The sequence below is a fragment of the Lepus europaeus genome, chromosome 11 (genome assembly GCF_033115175.1).
Source record: "Lepus europaeus isolate LE1 chromosome 11, mLepTim1.pri, whole genome shotgun sequence".
NCBI lineage: Eukaryota > Metazoa > Chordata > Mammalia > Lagomorpha > Leporidae > Lepus > Lepus europaeus.
The window spans coordinates 43,011,336-43,030,438 of record NC_084837.1 but is presented as its reverse complement, the minus strand read 5'-3'; the positions used below and the strand labels follow the sequence as shown (position 1 = coordinate 43,030,438).

The 19,103-nt window shown below is 40.8% G+C and overlaps 1 protein-coding gene across 5 annotated transcripts in view; it reads left to right on the top strand.

Annotated features, from left to right (window-relative positions):
- Window positions 1-18,868, top strand: part of NUBPL (NUBP iron-sulfur cluster assembly factor, mitochondrial) — a 310,868-nt gene extending 292,000 nt beyond the window's left edge. For 4 of the 5 annotated variants that reach the window (XM_062205303.1, XM_062205304.1, XM_062205301.1 and 1 more), the window contains 3 exons: window positions 8,172-8,292; window positions 11,949-12,031; window positions 18,003-18,587. In XM_062205303.1, the coding sequence (XP_062061287.1) occupies window positions 8,172-8,292; window positions 11,949-12,031; window positions 18,003-18,155 (357 nt within the window). In that variant the 3' untranslated portion in view covers window positions 18,156-18,587. The other variant, XM_062205302.1, reaches the window with a different exon arrangement.
- Window positions 18,869-19,103: the final 235 nt, after the last annotated feature.

The following is a 19,103-nucleotide window of genomic DNA, read 5'->3' as shown; positions in this document are numbered from 1 at the left end:
GATGCTGGTGCTGCAGGCGGAGGATTAACCTATTGTACCACAGTGCTGGCTCCACAAATGACCAATAAATTTTAAAAAATATACTCCACTTCATGGGTAATTATGACAATACGGATAAAGACCACAGCAGAAAGTTTGTTGGGAAGAGTCTGGAAGAAAGAGGACAATTTGGAACTCATCTGCACCTCTGCATCTTTCTTTCATGGCCTTTAACCAAAGGAAACCAGTACAGTGTAATGGTTACAGCTTCACTTCCATTTCCCAGATCTCATCCCACTGGGATTTTGACAAACTTTATGCAGGAGCTAAAAATCATATCACATTCAGAACCAGACAAAATTAATTTGTAGTGTTAGAAATCAGGTCAGTGTGTACCTGTGGCGAAGTGTTCTATAGGACCAACAAGGAGACTTCTAGGGTGCTGACAGTGCTTTGTTTCTCAGAGGGTCCTGGTCACGTGGGCATACTTTACCTAGGATGAGTTCATTCAGCTGTACACGTTAGAGTTACTTTTTTGTGTTCAGATATATCTTGAAAATTTTAAACAAATATTGAGATATTTTACCTTTTTCTACTCTTACCAAGTCTCTAATATCCAGCGTGTTTTTGACACTTATAACACACTGCAGTTCAGACTAAAGTGCTCAGTAGCCACATGTGACTAACGGTTACCTGAGTGGACACTGCAAGTCTACAGCCCCGTCGTTTCAAAACTTTTCTGACTTAGACTTCTATTTCAGATCTCTTACTTCTCTTTGGAGTATTAGAAAGAATAGGGGATTGTTCCTACCAAGGAACTTATCTTAATTTTATCTCTACTTCTTTGTGTTTGTGGAATATTTTCTGTCTAAAACAGGGAAAAATACAGAAGTCTTATATACAAGTTCGCAAGACACTTAATATACCATTTTTTATGGTTTGTTGTTACTACTTTATTTCCATTTTTTGCATGATCACCTTTTTTTAAAGGCAAACTTTTTATTGAAGTGTGACAAACATAGAAGAGCATAAATTATAATGGAACATACTCATTGTGTGTATTCAAGAAACAGATTAACAGAGAGCCCAGAATAAACCCATACATTTATAGCCAATACATTTGTAACAAATATATTAAAACCACACAATGGGAAAAAGAATAGTCTCTTTAACATGGTAAGAGAAAACTAAATATACATATGCAGAGGAATGAAATAAGACCCTTATGTCACACCATACATTAAAAAAATCAACTCAAAATGGATTAAAGAGTTTAGTATAAGACCTAAAGCTTTAAAACTGCTGGAATAAAATATAGAGAGAAAGCTCTGTGAGTATGATTGGTGCTGTGATTGGTGCTATTTGGAACCCAGATGATATTATGAATTCAAAGGTACAGGCAGAAAATGTAAAAATAGAAAAATAGGATGACTTCAGATTAAAGAACTTCTGTCCAGCCAAAGAAACTATCAGTGGAATAAAAAGAGAACCTGCAAAATGAGTGAAAATATTATACATCTGAAGAGTTTAATATCTAGAATAAATAAGCACTCAACTCAATAGCAAGAAAACCCACTTTAAAAACTGACAAGAGATCTACATAGACATTTTTCAAGAGGATATAGAAATGATCAACAGATTAATGAGAAAATGTTCAACTTCACTAATCATTAGAGAAATGCAAATTACAACTACAATGAAATACCACCTCACACCTGTCAGAATGATTGTTATCAAAAAGAGGAAAGATAGATGTTGGAGAAAAGAGAAGGATGTGGAGAAAAGGCAAATTCTGCACACTGCGTGTAGAAATGTAAATTAACTACAATGGAAAACATTGTGGAGTTTTCTTTAAAAATTAAAAATGGCAGGAGGAGGGTGCAGAGGGCATTTGGCCTAGTATAACAGCCTCTGTCTCGTGTCAGAGTACCTCAATTCAATCCCTGGCTCTGGCTCCTGACTCCACCTTCCAGCTAATGCTGACCCTGAGAGGGTCCTGCTGTCCATGAAGTACACATAAACCGAGTTGCCTGCTGTTGGATCAGTCCCCTTGGCCCAGAGCCATCACAGATAGTAGGGAAGTGAACCAGCAAGTGGGTGCTCTCTCAAGTTGTAGCACCTATGGATATCCAAAGGAACTAAAATTCATGTGTCAAAGAGATATCTGCACCCCCATATTAATTATTGTATTACAATAGCCAATATATAAAATTAACCTAAGTGTCCATTAGTGGATGGATGAATAAAGAAAATGTGACATTTATACACACTGGAATACTATTCAGCCTTTAAAAAGTAGAAAATCTTGTCATTTGAAGAAATGTGGATTAACCTGGAGGACATTATATGAAGTGAAATAAGCCAGGTACAGAAAAAACAGTCTCCTCATAATCTCACTGATATGTGGAATCTGAGAAGTTGAGCTCATAAAAGTAGAGAGTAGTGTGGTGGTTACCAGGGGCTGGAGTGGGGGTGCCATAGAGATTTTTACCAAAGGATACAAAATTTCAAAAACAAGAAAAAGCAATAGAACATTACCAGCACCCCAGAAACTATGTTCTGTGCCACCTCAGTCACTAGTTCCAAATGAAATCCAAATCATAACATCATATATTAATTTTACCTGTTTTAAATTTTTTATAAATGGATTGATGTATATGTTTCTGTTTGTATGGTTTATTTTGTTTAAAATTATGAGTCTCTTATACTGCTGATTATAATTATAGTTTCTCTATTATCATTGTAGCATTTCATTGTATAAATATACCACGAATTGCTCATTTTACTACTGTTGCATATTTGGGTAGTTTTCCAATTTTGATTATTACAGTTAGTGCTGTTACAAACATTTTTGCATGTCTTTACTGAATGCTGTGTTCACGTTTCTGATAGTACATAACCGGGAGTGGAATTGCTGTGCCACAGTTTAAGTCTAAATCAGCTTAAATAGAGCCAAACACTTTTCCAGAGTGGTTGCACTCATTTGTATTCAACTGAAACAGTGAGTCTTAGTTGTTTCATATCCTCACCAACATTCAATTTTTTTTTTTTTTAGATTTTTATTTTATTTATTTGAAAGGCAGCGTTTGGGTGGGAAGGCATAGAGAAATCTTCAATCCATTGGTTCACTCCCCCAAATGGCTGCAATGCCCAGGGCTGGGCCAGTCTGAAGCCAGAAGTCAGGAGCTTCTTCTGAGTCTCCCATGTGGGTGCAGGGGCCCAAGGGCCTGGGCCATCTTCTACTGCTTTCCCAGACACATAGCAGGGACAACATTTGATTTTTGTTTTTATTTTAATCATAAAGTGATGCTGACTTGATTTTCATATTTAGCTCTACAATCCATCTGGAATTAATTTTTGTGTGAGTAGTGAGATAGTGAGTTAAGACTCACAAGTTACTTGCAGTGCCAAGTTGTGTCCAGTGTAAATCAGTGACTTGCATGTACGGGTCTCCTGTGGGCTCTCTGTTCTCTTCCATTACAACCAACTTGTAAGTTTTTACCAAACAAAGTGATATATCTGTGAGAAGATCTTAAGGTGAAGGAGTCCTTGAGTTAAGTGGAATTAGTTCATACAGAATGCTGTAGGGCCAGCTCTCTGCTGTGGCCCGGGAGGGCAGTGGAGGATGGCCCAAGTGCTTGGGCCCTGCACCCACATGGGAGACCAGGAGGAAGCACCTGGCTCCTGCCTTCGGATCAGCACAGTGCGCCGGCCTCAGCGTGCCGGCCGCAGTGGCCATTGGACGGTGAACCAACGGCAAAGGAAGACCTTTCTCTCTGTCTCTCACTCTCACTGTCCACTCTGCCTGTCAAAAAAAAAAAAAAAAAAAAAAAAAGAATGCTGTAGGAAGCAATATTAGGACTTTTGTCCTTAAACTAGACAAAGGCATATATTATCCATAATAAAGCTGAGCTTAATTGTCACAACCACTGACTTTCAAACATTGGGCATTCTTGATCTCCAAACTTTTTTGATCAATTGTACATCCTTATCAATAAAAGATATGTGAGCATAGATGTACATTTATAAGCATATGTTTGAGCATGTTGTGTATTTATGTTACATTTGTGTATATATATAGTATGCATGTATTGCCACATTATGTGTGTTCTGTCTGTTATAAAATACACACTCAACTGAAATTTAAAAAGAAATCATAAAATAAAATAGAAATTCTAATATGTCCATACAGCTGTCAGCCATGATGAGCTAGGTTACGTCTGTAAACATGGCTTGAATTTCAGTGGTTAAAACCACCCAGTTAATTTCCCTCATGCTACATGTCCATTTTGTTTGGCTTCAACGCTCGTCTCTGTTGTTCTTACTCCAGCACCCAGAGTGACACAGCAGCTGCCATCTGGAGGCTTGCTGGTCACTGGGACAAAGGGAAAAGATAATGGGAATTAGCACCTAAAGCTTTGGCCTAAAAGTGACACATGGCACTTCTCACATTTCATTGGCCAAAATAATTTACATATACTCACCTAATTTCCGAAAAATCCTAACCTAGTGTCCAGGAGAGAGCTGGACATATTGTAGTCACCTAAAAATAGCCACCTGTCAGAGGATTGATTTTTAGAGAGCACAGCCCTGGATCTGTGTTTGTATAGAAAAATAAACATAAAGAGACATTCTTTTTTTAAAAAAAAAAAAATGTTTTGGGCCTGGCATTGTGGTGTAATAGGTTAAGCTACTTCCTGTGATGCCAGCATCCCATATAGGCACTAGTTCAAGTCCTGGGTGCTCCATTTCTGATCCAGCTCCCTGCTAATGTGTCTGGGAAAGCAGCCGAAGATGATCAAGGCCTTGGGCCCCTGTACTCACGTAGGAGACTTGGAGGAAGCTGCTGGCTCCTGGCTTCAGCCTGGCTTAGCCCCAGCTATTGGGGCCATTTGGGGGGTGAACCAGCAGATGGACGATCTCTCTATCTCTCCCTCTCCCTCTCTGTAACTCTTTCAAATAAATATATCTTTAAAACAGTGTATTTGAAAGGTCTTCCCTGTTTTCCATTCTTTTGTGTTGTTTTAAGTAATGAGGCTGTGACAACTGCTGGCATGGTGGGCTTACTCTGTTCCTCAAAACCCTTTAATGACTGCTCTTTGTACTGCTTACATAACTGAGACACCTTACCATGAGGGGTCTTCAAAAAGTTCATGAAAAATGTGTGTTATGAAAAAACTATGCATAGATTTCAAAAGTGCTCTTGCACCAAAATAAACTTATCTGGGTAGGCATTTGGCCTAATGGTAAAGCCACCCGTTGGGATACCTGCATCCCATATCAGAGCGCCTGGGTTCAAGTCCCAGCACTGCTCCCAATTCTAGCTTCCAGCTGATGTGTACTGTGGTAGGCGGCAGGTGATAGCACAAGTGGTTAGATCCCTGCCACCCTCTTGGGAAACATGGATTGCGTTCTTGTCTCTTGACTTTGCCCTAGCTCAGTCTTGGCTCAACTCTGGCTGTTGTGGGCATTTAAGTGGGGAGTAAACCAGCAGATGGGAGTTCTCTGTCAATCAGTCTCTGACACACTCCTTTGGTATGTTTCTCTCTCTCTTTCTCTGTCTTTTGGTTTCTCTGCCACTTGAATTAAAAAACAAATTTTAAATAAAAAACTTTCAGTTCCATTTTTCTATCAACTCTTTATTTTTTTAAAAAAGACAGAGTTATAGAGAGAGGTAGAGCAGAGAGAGAGGCCTTCCATTTGCTGGTTCACTCCCCAGATGGCCAGGGCTTTAATCTGCTGTGCCACAGCGCCGGCCCCTCTATCAACTCTTTGAAGTGTCCTTGTATGCCATATAAACACTACCTTTGCAGCCTTGTCTAGTGACACTCATCTCACCCCTCAGAGGTCTCAGGCTGGCCTTGCAATTCCCCACAGAGAGATTTGCTCTCTATTTGTGTCTTGAATGTTTTTCTTCCATTTCTGCTTGGTTTTTGCCTGGTTACTCTGTAACTTTTAGGTCAAATACTTGGCTTTCTTCAAGGAAGCCTTCTCTGACACCAAGAATGAGTTGAGTCCCCTCTGTTCTACACTCTCATGCCACCCTATCCTCTGCTTCCTGAGATGCTGCTCTATTTTATTCTGTGTTCAACCCATTTCTCCAATTAGAGTGCAAGCTCCAAGGGGGCAAAGACCAAGACCAAGTCTGCTCACCACTGTGTGCTATCCCTTGGGGTTAGTCCACTTGTTGGCATGTAAATAAGAGCTCATTAAATGTGTAACTGTTGGTTACACTTATGTTTGTGACATTTATGTAATCTATAGAGAACATATCTGAGATATTTATGTAGTCCATAGGGAACAATCTGATAATGAGGAATAAATCACACAAACTATAAATACATTCTTGCTGCATGTCTCTCTGTCCTGGGGCAGCTAAGAGATCCCAAGGTAAGAATTCTTGTCCTGTTCTCTCTGCATTGAAATAAACCCTAACCCAGATTTTTCACTTTTTAAAAGTTTTTTTTTCCCTTTTGTCATTTATTGAATGATGTTTTCATGTGTAACTTGAAAGCCCTATAGTCAGGGGATATATAACATTTAACATAAACGGTTGTAAAACTGCCTAAGCAATGAGTGTGTTATATAGACAGAGTGAATAAACCAATAAGCTGTGTTTTCCTCTAGCTTTCTGGAGATGTTACTGAATTACCAAAACACAGTGTGATTTATTTCCCATGATACTTTGCATCAGCAAAAGGGCATATATTAGATCCTTGGGAAATGCTTTGCTGCAGATTCATGTCCTCTATTATTTGTGTTCATTTGTGCATGATATGGTCAACTTTAGCCTTCTCTTGGAAAGAATAACACATTTTATCACCTCGTTCCTATGTTTCATTGTGGACTGTCAGAGCTATTCCTGATTTAAAATGCAAATGTCCTAATAATCTCCTACGATGATAATCTTATGGTGCAGTTGACAGGGTGATGCAGCCACTATTGTCTCTAAGCCTCTGTTGGTAGCGGTGCACATTTTTATTCTACAAGGGAGCCCCTGCTTCTCATCAGTAAGAAAGTGGAGTTAAAAGGAACACGCGTAGGATTATATTTGCAGAGCCTCTCTTTTTATTCAACAGCACTGTTGAATAATAATGTTTATTAAGTCACTGTGCCAGAAGTTGGAGAAAGTACAAAAAAGGTGGACATTTTCTAAGAAACTTTGAAATTTTTTTCAACTGCTGAGTTTCAGTCTTTTGCCAGCACTGTGGGTTTTGTCAGCTGTAGAATGGGGAGGATAACGTACCTCTATCATGCAGTTCCTGTGAGGCATATGTGAGATAGTGGCTCCGAAGTGCTTCCCCCCAGCACCTGGCCTGCCGTGAGCACTCGGTGCATGTTAGCATTGTTTACTGGGAGACTTCATCCACATCTTACGTCTTATTTTCCTCTGTTTCTCCTCTCTTCTTTTTCCCCATATTGTCATTGGAGCTAGATTTTTTTTTTAAGATTTTTATTTATTTATTTGGCAGGTAGAATTACAGACAGTGGGAGAAAGAGACAGAAAGGTCTTCCTTCTGTTGGTTCACTCCCCAAATGGCCGCAACGGATGGAGCTGCACCAGTCTGAAGCCAGGAGCCAGGTGCTTCTTCCTGGTCTCCCACTTCCTAGGCCATCTTCCACTGGCTTCCTGGGCCACAGCAGAGAGCTGGACTGGAAGAGAAGCAACCCGGACTAGAACTGGCATCCATATGGGATGCGCCACAGGCGGAGGATTAACCTAGTGCGCCATGGCGCAGCCCCGGAGCTAGATTTCTAAAACACAAATCTGATTGTGCAACATTACCTCTTTAATGCCACCTTCTCAACTTTAAAAACCATAATTCATGTTGTCTGAAGCATCTCTCAAATCCTTGGGTGGCATTTTGCTCCTTACCTTCTGGCCCTGACCTTCCTCACCACATCATCTTCTGCCTCCACCACCTGCTGGCTTGCAGCCCAGATCCTCCCACAATTTTGGCTTTGCTGCCTGCACTTGGCCTCTTCCTGCTGCTCAGAATTCCTGCTGTAAGCTCACCCCTTCTTGTTACCAGTCCCCCTCACAATCTAACAGTAGCTTGTGAGTTCCTGGAGAGCAAAGACCATACCTTGCTCACCTTTATCACTTGAGCCTACTAGGTGTTTGGTTAAAAAAGTTGTTGAAATAATGTGTTAGGATTTGTTTTAATTGCAATGTGTATTTATTTCTCTAGGTCCTTGGCCTTATCCAAAACATGAGTGTTTTCCAGTGTCCAAACTGTAAACACAAAACTCATATTTTTGGTGCTGATGGTGCCAGGAAGCTAGCACAGACCCTTGATCTTGATGTTCTGGGTAAGTCCATAAGATGTTTGTTGGCAGTGAGAGTTGCATAAGGGGAAGTGGGAGTGCAGCCTGGTCTTGAAGAGGTCTTAGAAAATGAGGAGTTGCTTGTGATTTTGTGTTTTAAGTTAATGTAGCACAGTTCTGTGTGATAACATTTCTTTAGCTTTTTTGAATAGATTAGTTCTGCCAACTATGATAATACGTAATTTCTACTATAGATAAAAACTGCCTATAACTTTGAAAAGAGTTTTATTGTCCAAGTACTCTGATTTAAAGTCATACTTTAAATTATTGCTCAATGGGATACACACCTCTCTTATAAACAGGTATACATTCATGCACATGCCTATTTGCAATTTTGTAGCAATCTCTTGAAATATCAATTCTTGGTGCATAAGTAAAAATGCTTTCCTGTTCGGTTGTCTATTTGTTAGTATTTCTGCTTTAGAACGATAATATTTACTGTTTTCTGTAATCTTTGTATGTGTTTGCTCTGTCTATAAAATGTGGCATGTGAATTTTACACTGTTCACAGCACTGCATTGAAGGAATAATTACTGCTATGAGAACTAAAATTGGGTTAAATGAGCAAATCACAGAATTGGACAAAATCTGTATTCACAAATCCATGGGCAACTTTTAATGGACTTTTTAAGAAAGTTTTTGATATCTTCATTGTAAATGAGTTTTGATATCTTCATTGTAAATGAGTTTCTGTTTTGGGCAAAAGCATATGTTAGATGCTGAATAAGTGAGGCATACAATGGGTTATTAGTTTTAGGTTGTTAAAAAAATTGAGATTTCCCCTGGAGAGCAAGGAATTTCAAAATATTCTACATTATAATTAAGTTTCTAGAAGTTAATGGTAAATGTATGATTGTTATTATACGTTTATATACTATAGCCTCCACTACAATACCAGGTGAATGCTAATGATATAGTTTGATACATTGCTATAATTATAGCCGCTAATTATATTCCACAACTGTTTTACATTTAACTAACCTAGAAAGTTCAATTTTCCAAATTTGCATAATAACATAACAGATTGACATTCATTTATATAATAAAGTAAATGTATAATTATAAATTGACATTATTGAATTACACTGGCAAATTTGTAATTCTCTAACTTATAAATCAGTGGTACAGTTTTGTAAGTCATTTGTTTAGAGTTTGAAGCATCTTATCAGGAAGTAATGTAACATATGAGAGTTATATTTTAACCAATGTACAGTTGTCCTAAAAATATATCAGAAACACTGATTACCAATCACAAAAGCTGGACACTACCCTAAACTGCTATGTCTAATGATATTATAGGGAAAATCACTTGGAGTTCTAACTCAGGACACATCGCCCCTTAATGCGGCCACGTGTTCCCTGGGGCCTCCTATGAACTGCAGCGGGGGTCCAGTTATGAAGGGACTGGAATTGGGAATGATAAAAGTGTTCTCCCCTGTGGCCTCCTGGTGGTTGAACCCCACAGGGAACCCTTGGCTGTCCTTTACTCATTCCCAGCCAGCCTCTTAATTTATGTTCATCCTTTGGGTTGTGTTTGAAATGATTGGTAAAGTAGCTCTTCAGAACCTTATCCTTGTGGATCTACTGGGGCTGTTGCTGTGCATCGTAGCTATGGTCAGACTGTCTCAGAGGAACCCTTTGGCCTACTCTGTGCCCTTGCTTCCTTCAGAACTAAGCCTTCCAAGTGCTTAGTATGCCCGGTGTGCTCCTCACTCACTCAGCCTTTACTGCTTCTTCTGCCTCTCAAATTAGAACCATTAGCCCAGCTGCATTCTCACTGTATTACCTACTGCCCGACAAGATACTGCCTGTGTTATCTACTGCCTGGTCTACTCTTGTATGTCTCTTGGTAGGATTGTGGGCCTCTGGAGGGCAAACACAGTGTGGATGAGTGGCTGTACAAAAGAGAAGGTTTAACTTTCTCTTACTTCTGTTTCTGCAGGAGAAAAGAAATCATTCCAGATTTCTTCCTATAGTGGCAGTTCATAAATCAAAAGAAAAATTTTATGGGTTTCTAAGCATGTTCTATCACTTATTTTACCCTGCCTGCCCCTGTCACAGTTTCCTGCAGTCTTAAGTTGATCTATAGAATAAACATCAAATTTATTGAAAAGCTAATCTTTAAATGGCTGCTGAAATATTCATGTATTTTGTCACTTGGCCGTTGGACGTTAAGGGAAGACTTAAAGAGCTAAGATCACAAAATTTGCTGACAAGAGGAGCGTGAAATATCTGTTCCTCCACCATGTGCTGTATAATAAATCGTAATGTTTTTGTAACATGCACTTCTGCATTATTTACACTGCCTGGCGTGGTACTGATGACTTATTTTTATAAAACACACACACACACACACACACATTTCAATAACTTTTGAATGAATTTAGAATGGTTCTGAAGATGCTGAGTACCATAGAGTCTGTTCTTCTTTGTAAATCTCCACTTTCTGCGTTTAATTTGAAAGCAGAGAGACAGAGATCTTCCATCTCCTCACTTTTATTCCCTGAATGCTGACAACAGTCAGGACCAAGACTCGACCAGGCCAAAGCCAGGAACCCCAAACTCAATCCAGGTCTGACATGTGAGTTGTCAGGACCCTAAGTACTCAAACTGTCACCTACTGCCATCTAGGATGCTCATTAGCAGGGAGCTAGAATCATAACACAGCTAGGACTTGAACCCAGGCACTCTGATATGGGATGTGGCGACCCAAGCAGTGTCTTACCTGCTGGGCCAAATATCTACCCCCATTTACTGCATTCTGTCTCTCAGTCTTTGAAAGACTTCTGCCCTGAAGGTGTGGTGGAAAAGAGGGTATTGGATGATGGATAAGAACCTCTGGCTCCTAAATGCACCAATTAATAGTACTGTGCTCTCAGGAATCGTACACAACCTCTCCAACTTTGGACTGTGTATTAGAGGTTTTTATTATTCAAAGGCTCTTCAAAAATTAGTGGAAAATGTATATTATGAAAAATATATATAGATTTTATGGGGTTTTTTTTGCATGAAAAATAAGCTTACCTTTTCATTTTGCTTTTCCACCAACTTTCTGAAGTACCCTCATAATACTTCCTGAGAGCTCAACAAGCTTACAAGTTAGATGTAAGTCTATGTAGATTAGTAAATAACAATAGAAAAAGATTCTATCTGCTAGAAAGGCAGATAGTTGAGATAATATTTCTCTTAGCTCACTCTGCCAGCAGCAAGATTACTTTGTTGTTCTTTTTTGGGGGTTCTTTGCCTCCTGCACCTTTTCCTCCCCCCCCCCCATCATGTGACACAGTGAGTCAGTATCAGATATTACAGGGAGAAATCATTTACAAATGTGTTCCAAGCCACTCCTGGATGGAAGACCTCCAGCAAAGATTAAATGAGAGGCTTCACCCTTCATTGGGTGCCACATAGCTATCATATGTGCATAGGCAATCTCTTTACTGCCCTCAAATGGAGTATTTTGCCTCTGATTTTCATCTGAAGTTCTTTGTTCCAGAGATATAGTAAATTGCAGGTAATCATGATTTGAGTTGATTTAAATCAGTTTAATTCAGGCTTTGTTTTTTCCAAAGTTCAAATAGGTTCCAAATGGTTTTGTGAAATTTCTCGGTACTGATGGATATCTGTCTGCTGTGCTCTTTCAGGAGACATTCCTTTACACCTTAGTATAAGGGAAGCCTCAGATACAGGCCAGCCAATTGTGTATTCACAGCCCGAAAGTGAGGAGGTAAGTGGCATTTTTAAATGCGACATTTTCTTCCTTCCTTCCTTCCTCCCTCCCTCCCTCCCTTCCTTCCTTCCTTATTGATTTGGGAAGCAGAGTTGCAGAGGGGCGGGAAGGCAGAGAATGACAGAGAGAGAGAGAGAGAGACACATCTTCCATATGCTAGTTCACTAGCAACGGCCAGGGCTGGCCAGGCTGAAGCCAGAAGCCTGGAGCTTCCTCCACATCTCCCACATGAATGCAGGGGTCCAAGCATTTGGACCATCTTCTGCTGTTTTCCCAGGCCATTAGCAGAGAGCTGGATCGGAAGTGGAACAGCTGGGACTTGAACTGGCACCCATAAGGGTTGCTGGTGTCTCAGGCAGAGGCTTAACCTGTTATACCACAACACTGGCCCACAAAGCATATTTCTTGGAAAAAGAAATAAAAAAGAACTGGTATTGTAGTGTAGCAGGTTAAGCTACCACCTGCGCTACCAGCATCCCATATGGGCCACCAGTTCAAGTCCTAGCTGTTCCACTTCCAGTCTAGCTCCCTGCTATTGGCCTGGGAAAGCAACAGAGGATGGCCCAAATGCTTGGGCCCTGCCACCCGCATAAGAGATCCAGGCGAAGCTACTGGTGCCTGGCTACAGCGTGACCCAGCCCTGGCCATTGCGGTCATCTGGGGAGTGAACCAGCAGATGGAAGATATCCCTTTCTCCCTCTCTGTCTGTGTCTCTCCCTCTCTCTGTAACCCTAACTTTCAAATAAATAAATACATCTTTAAAAGATATATACTTTTTGATATGCAGAAAGAAAATTGGGAAGATTCAGCTTATCTGAATAATTAAGATGATGTAGCTGAAAGACAAGACTCCCTTCCAAATGTTGTCCTCTTTCTGTTGTGTAACCTCTGGGTCATATCCCAATAGTTAAAATTTCTTCAGTTCCTCTTAAGAGACTGGTGTCACTGAGTACATTGAATACATTGTTTTATTTTATTCTCATAGCATCTTTATGAGGTAAATGTAATAATATTCACTGATTCAGATAAAAGCAAAGATTCATTTATATTAATGAATTTGTCCAAGATAATACTAGAGACGAGGTCCACCCTCAGCTTTCTTTTTTCTTTCTTTCTTTTTTTTTTTTTTTTTATCTGACAGGCAGAGTTAGACAGTGAGAGAGAGAAAGACAGAGAGAAAGGTCTTCCTTCCGTTGGTTCACCCCTTAAATGGCCACTACGGCCAGCGCGCTGTGCCGATCAGAAGCCAGGATCCAGGTGCTTCCTCCTGGTCTCCCATGCAGGTGCAGGGCCCAAGCACTTGAGCCATCCTCCACTGCACTCCTGGGCCACAGCAGAGAGCTGGACTGGAAGAGGGGCAACTGGGACAGAATCCGGCGCCCCAACCGGGACTAGAACCTGGGGTGCTGGCGCCACAGGCGGAGGATTAGCCTAGTGAGCCGTGGCGCCAGCCCCACACTCAACTTTAATGTACATTTCGTGCATTCTCTTCCCACTGCAATCTCTGCCTCACTTCCTGAATAACTGCAAGGTTTATTAACTGCCTGCCGTATGTATGTGCTAGCTTCCAGTTCATCCCCTTTTCATAATATAACTGGGACTGTGCCAGAGTATAATGTAGAGGATCTTAACCTGGGGCTCCGAGAATCACCAGAGATGACATCCAGAGTGTGTGATGGTGCGTTGTCTGGAGAGTTGGATAAGAGTTTTGTTAGATTGTCATGGGTGGGGGGGTTACTCTTTCATGGCATTTAAAATCCAGAGTAGCAGAGTTTGAATCATGAGATGAGAGCAGAGTTCCCAGCCTGGACATGGAAGATGTTCACTCCTAGCTGTGACTGAGTCCTGGAACCAGGATCTTTCTGGTTAGTCTCATGATGAATCTTGCCTTCCAGTACTCCCCTTCCCTTTTCCTTATGAACTCAAAAGGAAATGTGTCCTCAGAAACTAGTTACAGCCCTTTCAACCAATTCAAATATTCATAGAAACTTAATGTTCATTCTGTTTGAATGTCTTCACTTAAAGAATGAAATGAACATTTATTTGCCCAACACAGTAAATCTGCAAAAGTTAATTGGAAAGAACCTATACTATTAGTTGGTAATAATTAGCCCCTTAGACTAAGCTAGAACTGACTGACACCTGCTATTTTAGGAGTTGATCTACACACAGTTATTAATCAGTAAAAATTTCATTGTTATTCTCTTCTCCATATTCCATCACTTCCTCCTCCCAACATGATGTCAGGCTCTCATTCTCTGCCTATAAAGTCCTTTAAAATTTTGCATTAAGGATTCTCTCACAGTAATATTTAACTTTTAGAAGAGGCAAACACTACAAAGGCAGTGATTAATTTAAAGGTATAAGTTGTGGTGGGTTTCAGACAAAATTAAGAAAGTTGGAAGGGCTGTAGTACCAGTTGAAAGCACTAACAGGCCGCTCAGACACAACTAATGGTCAGAACCTTCTGCCCAAGTGTACCATTCAGAAAAGGAGGGCTGGAAATCTCCCATTGTGAGCAGTGTAAAATAGTGAAAGAAGTAGTAGAGGACAAAAAGGGAGGTGCATACTGCAAATTCAGAACTCTTCAATTCAGTAGCATTGCCCCTTGCAGGTGCACTTCTAATTGTTGATTTAACAAACTATTTTTTGCTTTTGAGTGAAGCCAAGATACAAGGAACAGGCTGGTGATTGCCTGATGATTTTGTGGTTTTATTCTTTTTATCTCGTAAACATATTAGCATTCAGAAAGATATGTTCTAAGATATTCCTGGTAAATATTTTCAAATATCAAAGCTGTATGATATCCCTGGCAAAGACTTTCAAATGTAAATGGAAACTTTATTACTCTATCATTTCTAAATTATCACCTCACAGTCCTACTATGAAGTGACTGTGAGAGATAAATTATAACTTCAGTTATTTAAAGACAAAAACAAGGCAAAGAGCTCTCCAGAAAGCTTCTTGCACTTTGGAGACCATTCATTCCCTTTTGCCTACAAACAGGCTGCAGCTGGATTTTCTGGGCCACTAGATATCTAATAAAAAGACCTTACCTAGGAGGGAAGGATTATCAGCCTGTGTAGAATTGAATTAATGAAAGAAGAAAGCATTAATAGTTTTAGAAATCTCAGTTATATATTTTACATATAATGTACGTGTGTTACCTTTTTGCTAGTATGGATTAAACAAAAGGGATTTAATTTGATTATTACTCAGGCAGGAAGAGAACCCAAAGGCATGTTTCTATGAGCTTTTCAATGAGCTTGTAAATTACTTGAGGGCATGATGCTAATAGCAGCAACAACAAATGTTTATTATTTGCTTCCTCTGTGCCAGCATTCTGCATGCCTTATTCTCCCTTGCTACTCCCGGAGGCCTTTGAGGTAGATACTGTTCTGACAACTATTTTACAGCTCTGTGGAAACTAAGCCTAGGAAGGTCACATAACTTGCCCAAAGCCTCTCTCTTAATACAGTAGTGTAGGCAAGGATCCAGACCTGTCTGATCGGACTTCCAGACCCTAGTTTTTCATCAGTGAGCTGCTCTGCCTCCTTTTTATGTCATTACATCCCACACATTTCTCAACACAATGCCTTACATGCAATAAGAACTGAAATGTGTTTGTGGAAATGATAGTGCATTGGCTGAAAAAAAATTCAGTCTCAACAAATTGAAGCTGTTTAACTAAGCACTTTTAATGATTTCTCAGCAAAGGATAATCTAACCATTACTTTGAGTGTGATATACCGGAAGTTTAAACTTGGAGATAGTCCATTAAGAAGCAAAGGTTGGTATTGGCATTGTGGCACAGCAGGTTAAGCTGGTGCCTATGATGCCGGCATCCCATATAGGCACAGGTTTGTGTCCCAGCTGCTCTCCACTTCTTGCTCCTTGCTAATGCACCTAGGAAAGCAGTGGAGGATAGTGCGGGTAATTGGGCTCCTGCACCCACGTGGGAGGCCAGGAAGAAGCTCCTGGCTCCTGGTATGAACCTGGCCCAGCCCTGGCTATTGTGGCCATTTAGGGAGTGAACCAGCAGATAGAAGATCTCTTACTCTCTGTAATCTGCCTTTCAAAGAGATAAATAAATCTTTAATAAAAAGGAAAGGTTCAGTGTAGCAGACTTAATTATTCTGAAATCGTTCAGTTTTTTTGTATTCTGATAAGTTTATTGTCTCTAACTTAAGATTAGTATTAAATGAGATTATAGAATGATGATGCTCTTGTTTTAGTGAACTTTAAATTTTCATCACAAAATATTAGGCATAAATACCTAGAAAAGCAATTAGTAGATAAAAGATATTTTTAAAGATGCAAGGGTGAAAATCAACACACTAAATTTGAGAGAATTATTTCTTTATGAATAAAAGTTGTTTTTAAATAAAAACTATTGTTTCTGTTAACTGCAGCAGAGAGTGAAATCCTTTTGAGGCTATACATTATAACTGCTTGAATCTGGGGCTTGCTAGTTAGTATGTTGTGCAGTAGGAAGAACTGGGCTTTGGCCGGCGCCTCGGCTCACTAGGCTAATCCTCCGCCTGCGGCGCTGGCACCCCAGGTTCTAGTCCCGGTCGGGGCACCGGATTCTGTCTCGGTTGCTCCTCTTCCAGTCCAGCTTTCTGCTATGGCCCGGGAGTGCAGTGGAGGATGGCCCAAGTGCTTGGGCCCTGCACCCCATGGGAGACCAGGAGAAGCACCTGGCTCCTGCCTTCGGATCAGCGCGGTGCGCCGGCCACAGCGCACCGGCCGCAGCGGCCATTGAGGGGGTGAACCAACGGCAAAGGAAGACCTTTCTCTCACTGTCCACTCTGCCTGTCAAAAAAAAAAAAAAAAAAAAAGGAACTGGGCTTCAGCATTAGTTGAACTGAGGTTTGAGTGTGTTTTCCAGATCACTGACTTCCTAACCTTGAACAAATAGCTCCCAATTTCTTCATCTCAGTTGAGTGGAAAATGCTTGTTTTTCATGATTGAGATTACTACTTACTCAAAGTATTTGACGCGGTATGTACTAAGTTAAAATTGTTAAAGCCTTATTCATGGTTTTTTTTTTGACAGGCAGAGTGGACAGTGAGAGAGAGAGAGAGAGAAAGGTCTTCCTTTTTGCCGTTGGTTCACCCTCCAATGGCCGCCACGGCCGGCGCACCGTGCTGATCCGATGGCAGGAGCCAGGTGCTTCTCCTGGTCTCCCATGGGGTGCAGGGCCCAAGCACTTGGGCCATCCTCCACTGCACTCCCAGGCCACAGCAGAGAGCTGGCCTGGAAGAGGGGCAACCGGGACAGAATCCGGCGCCCTGACCGGGACTAGAACCCAGTGTGCCGGCGCCACATGCGGAGGATTAGCCTATTGAGCCGCGGCGCCGGCCGCCTTATTCATGTTTTGAGACCCTTTATTATTGTTGTTAAGGGGGCTCTTTGAAATGAAATTTTAACACTTTTCTGGTAGAATTAAATATGATTCAGCTGTTAGGGCTCTGGTGTAGTCTTTGAAAAAGAAGATGTGTGACACATGCGTGAAGCCTTCATCAAGGCAGGACACCCTGAACTCGCCTCCTTTGACGGCTCAGAGCTTGGGAGTTAGCACATATTGTACTCGCTCTACTGCTTTGGACAAGACTCTTCGCCTTTCTTTGTCTTGGTTCTCTTGTCTGAAAATTGGGGAAAGTGACAGGATTTATTCCCTAGGGTGGCTATGAAGATAAATCCAATTATCCTTGACAAATAGCAAGTACTCGGTAAATTTTAGCTATTATCATGAGTAATGGTAACGTGTACATCACTGTTATGGTATCATTGTAGAAATCAATGGTTTCAGAAAACCTGATTTATATTTTACAGTTACTTTTTATGAGTAAGATGGGACAATATTTTCATTGGAATTTGCTAAAAAAAAAAAAAAACTCTTGAAATGTAGATAAGGTGACCATTGTTCTAACTGGAACACCAAGGACATTGGGTTTGTTTGTAGCTCATTCCTGGCTTGGAAGCACTGTTAGTATCCCACTGCACTGAGGACCCTGGACGTGAGCCATGGAAGCACTCACTGCATCAGGCATGCTTGCGTGATACCCATCTTGAGGCGCTCAGAGCTGGAGCTGCACACAGTTCTCAGAGAGAATAAAGAACATGCTTTCCAAAGATAAGTCACAAAGTGGTAATAGAAGTAGCCCTCCTGAAAAGGACTAACAGTTCCTAGGCCAAAGAAGTCGTGACAGCATCTCTCAGGATATGAGTTTGTCAGAGGAGGAAGGTGTACTTTTTCTACACTGAGACTGGATTGCTGGTGTACTGGCACTGGGATCAAGTTTGAAAAAACAGTAATTGCTGGTACGAAATATTTTTTCAGAAAGCCATCTTCCAAATATAACCCTGCAGATAATCTGAAATCCTTCCCCTGCTGCTTCAGTTGCAATGTGTGTTGTCTTCCCACTACTGAGTTTCCTCATCTCATCCAGCATTTTTACCAGCAAGTACAGGGGTCATCTATGATCAGCTGTTCATGAGTCATTCTGTGTGTGCTGGGGAGAAATGTGGAACAAAGGACTCTGTTCTTTTCCAGGCCAAAGCTTACCTGCAGATCGCTGTGGAAGTGGTGAGAAGATTGCCCCCGCCTCCAGCGTGATTCCCCAAGCATCTGGAAATTTCTGAATAAGAGAAATCAGAAATCAGCAGTGTGGTGGCAGCACCTGCAGGGATAGGAAAACTCACAGTTGTTTTCATTTTTGTCTAAGCAAATATGTGTTATTTTCAGATTTGATTTGCTAAGGTATGACTCACAAAATTGTTATGTATCAATGTTAACTACTATATTTCAGAATTTAAAAAAAAAAACAATGTATATCAGCTGTGCAGAACTGCAGTCTCTTACTGAACTACTCTTGGGGAAACCTGAGTTTATGTGAAAGCCCATCCTGGGAGAACTGTGCTTGGTGTGAGGACCACAGAGTTGGTCATGGGGAAGATTTGTTGAATGTGTGTGTGGATGTAGACAATGTAGTCTGTTTGAATCGTGTCTCTATCTTGCCATGTTAATATCCTTGAGCCCCTGCTTCTTCATCTGGTCCACACT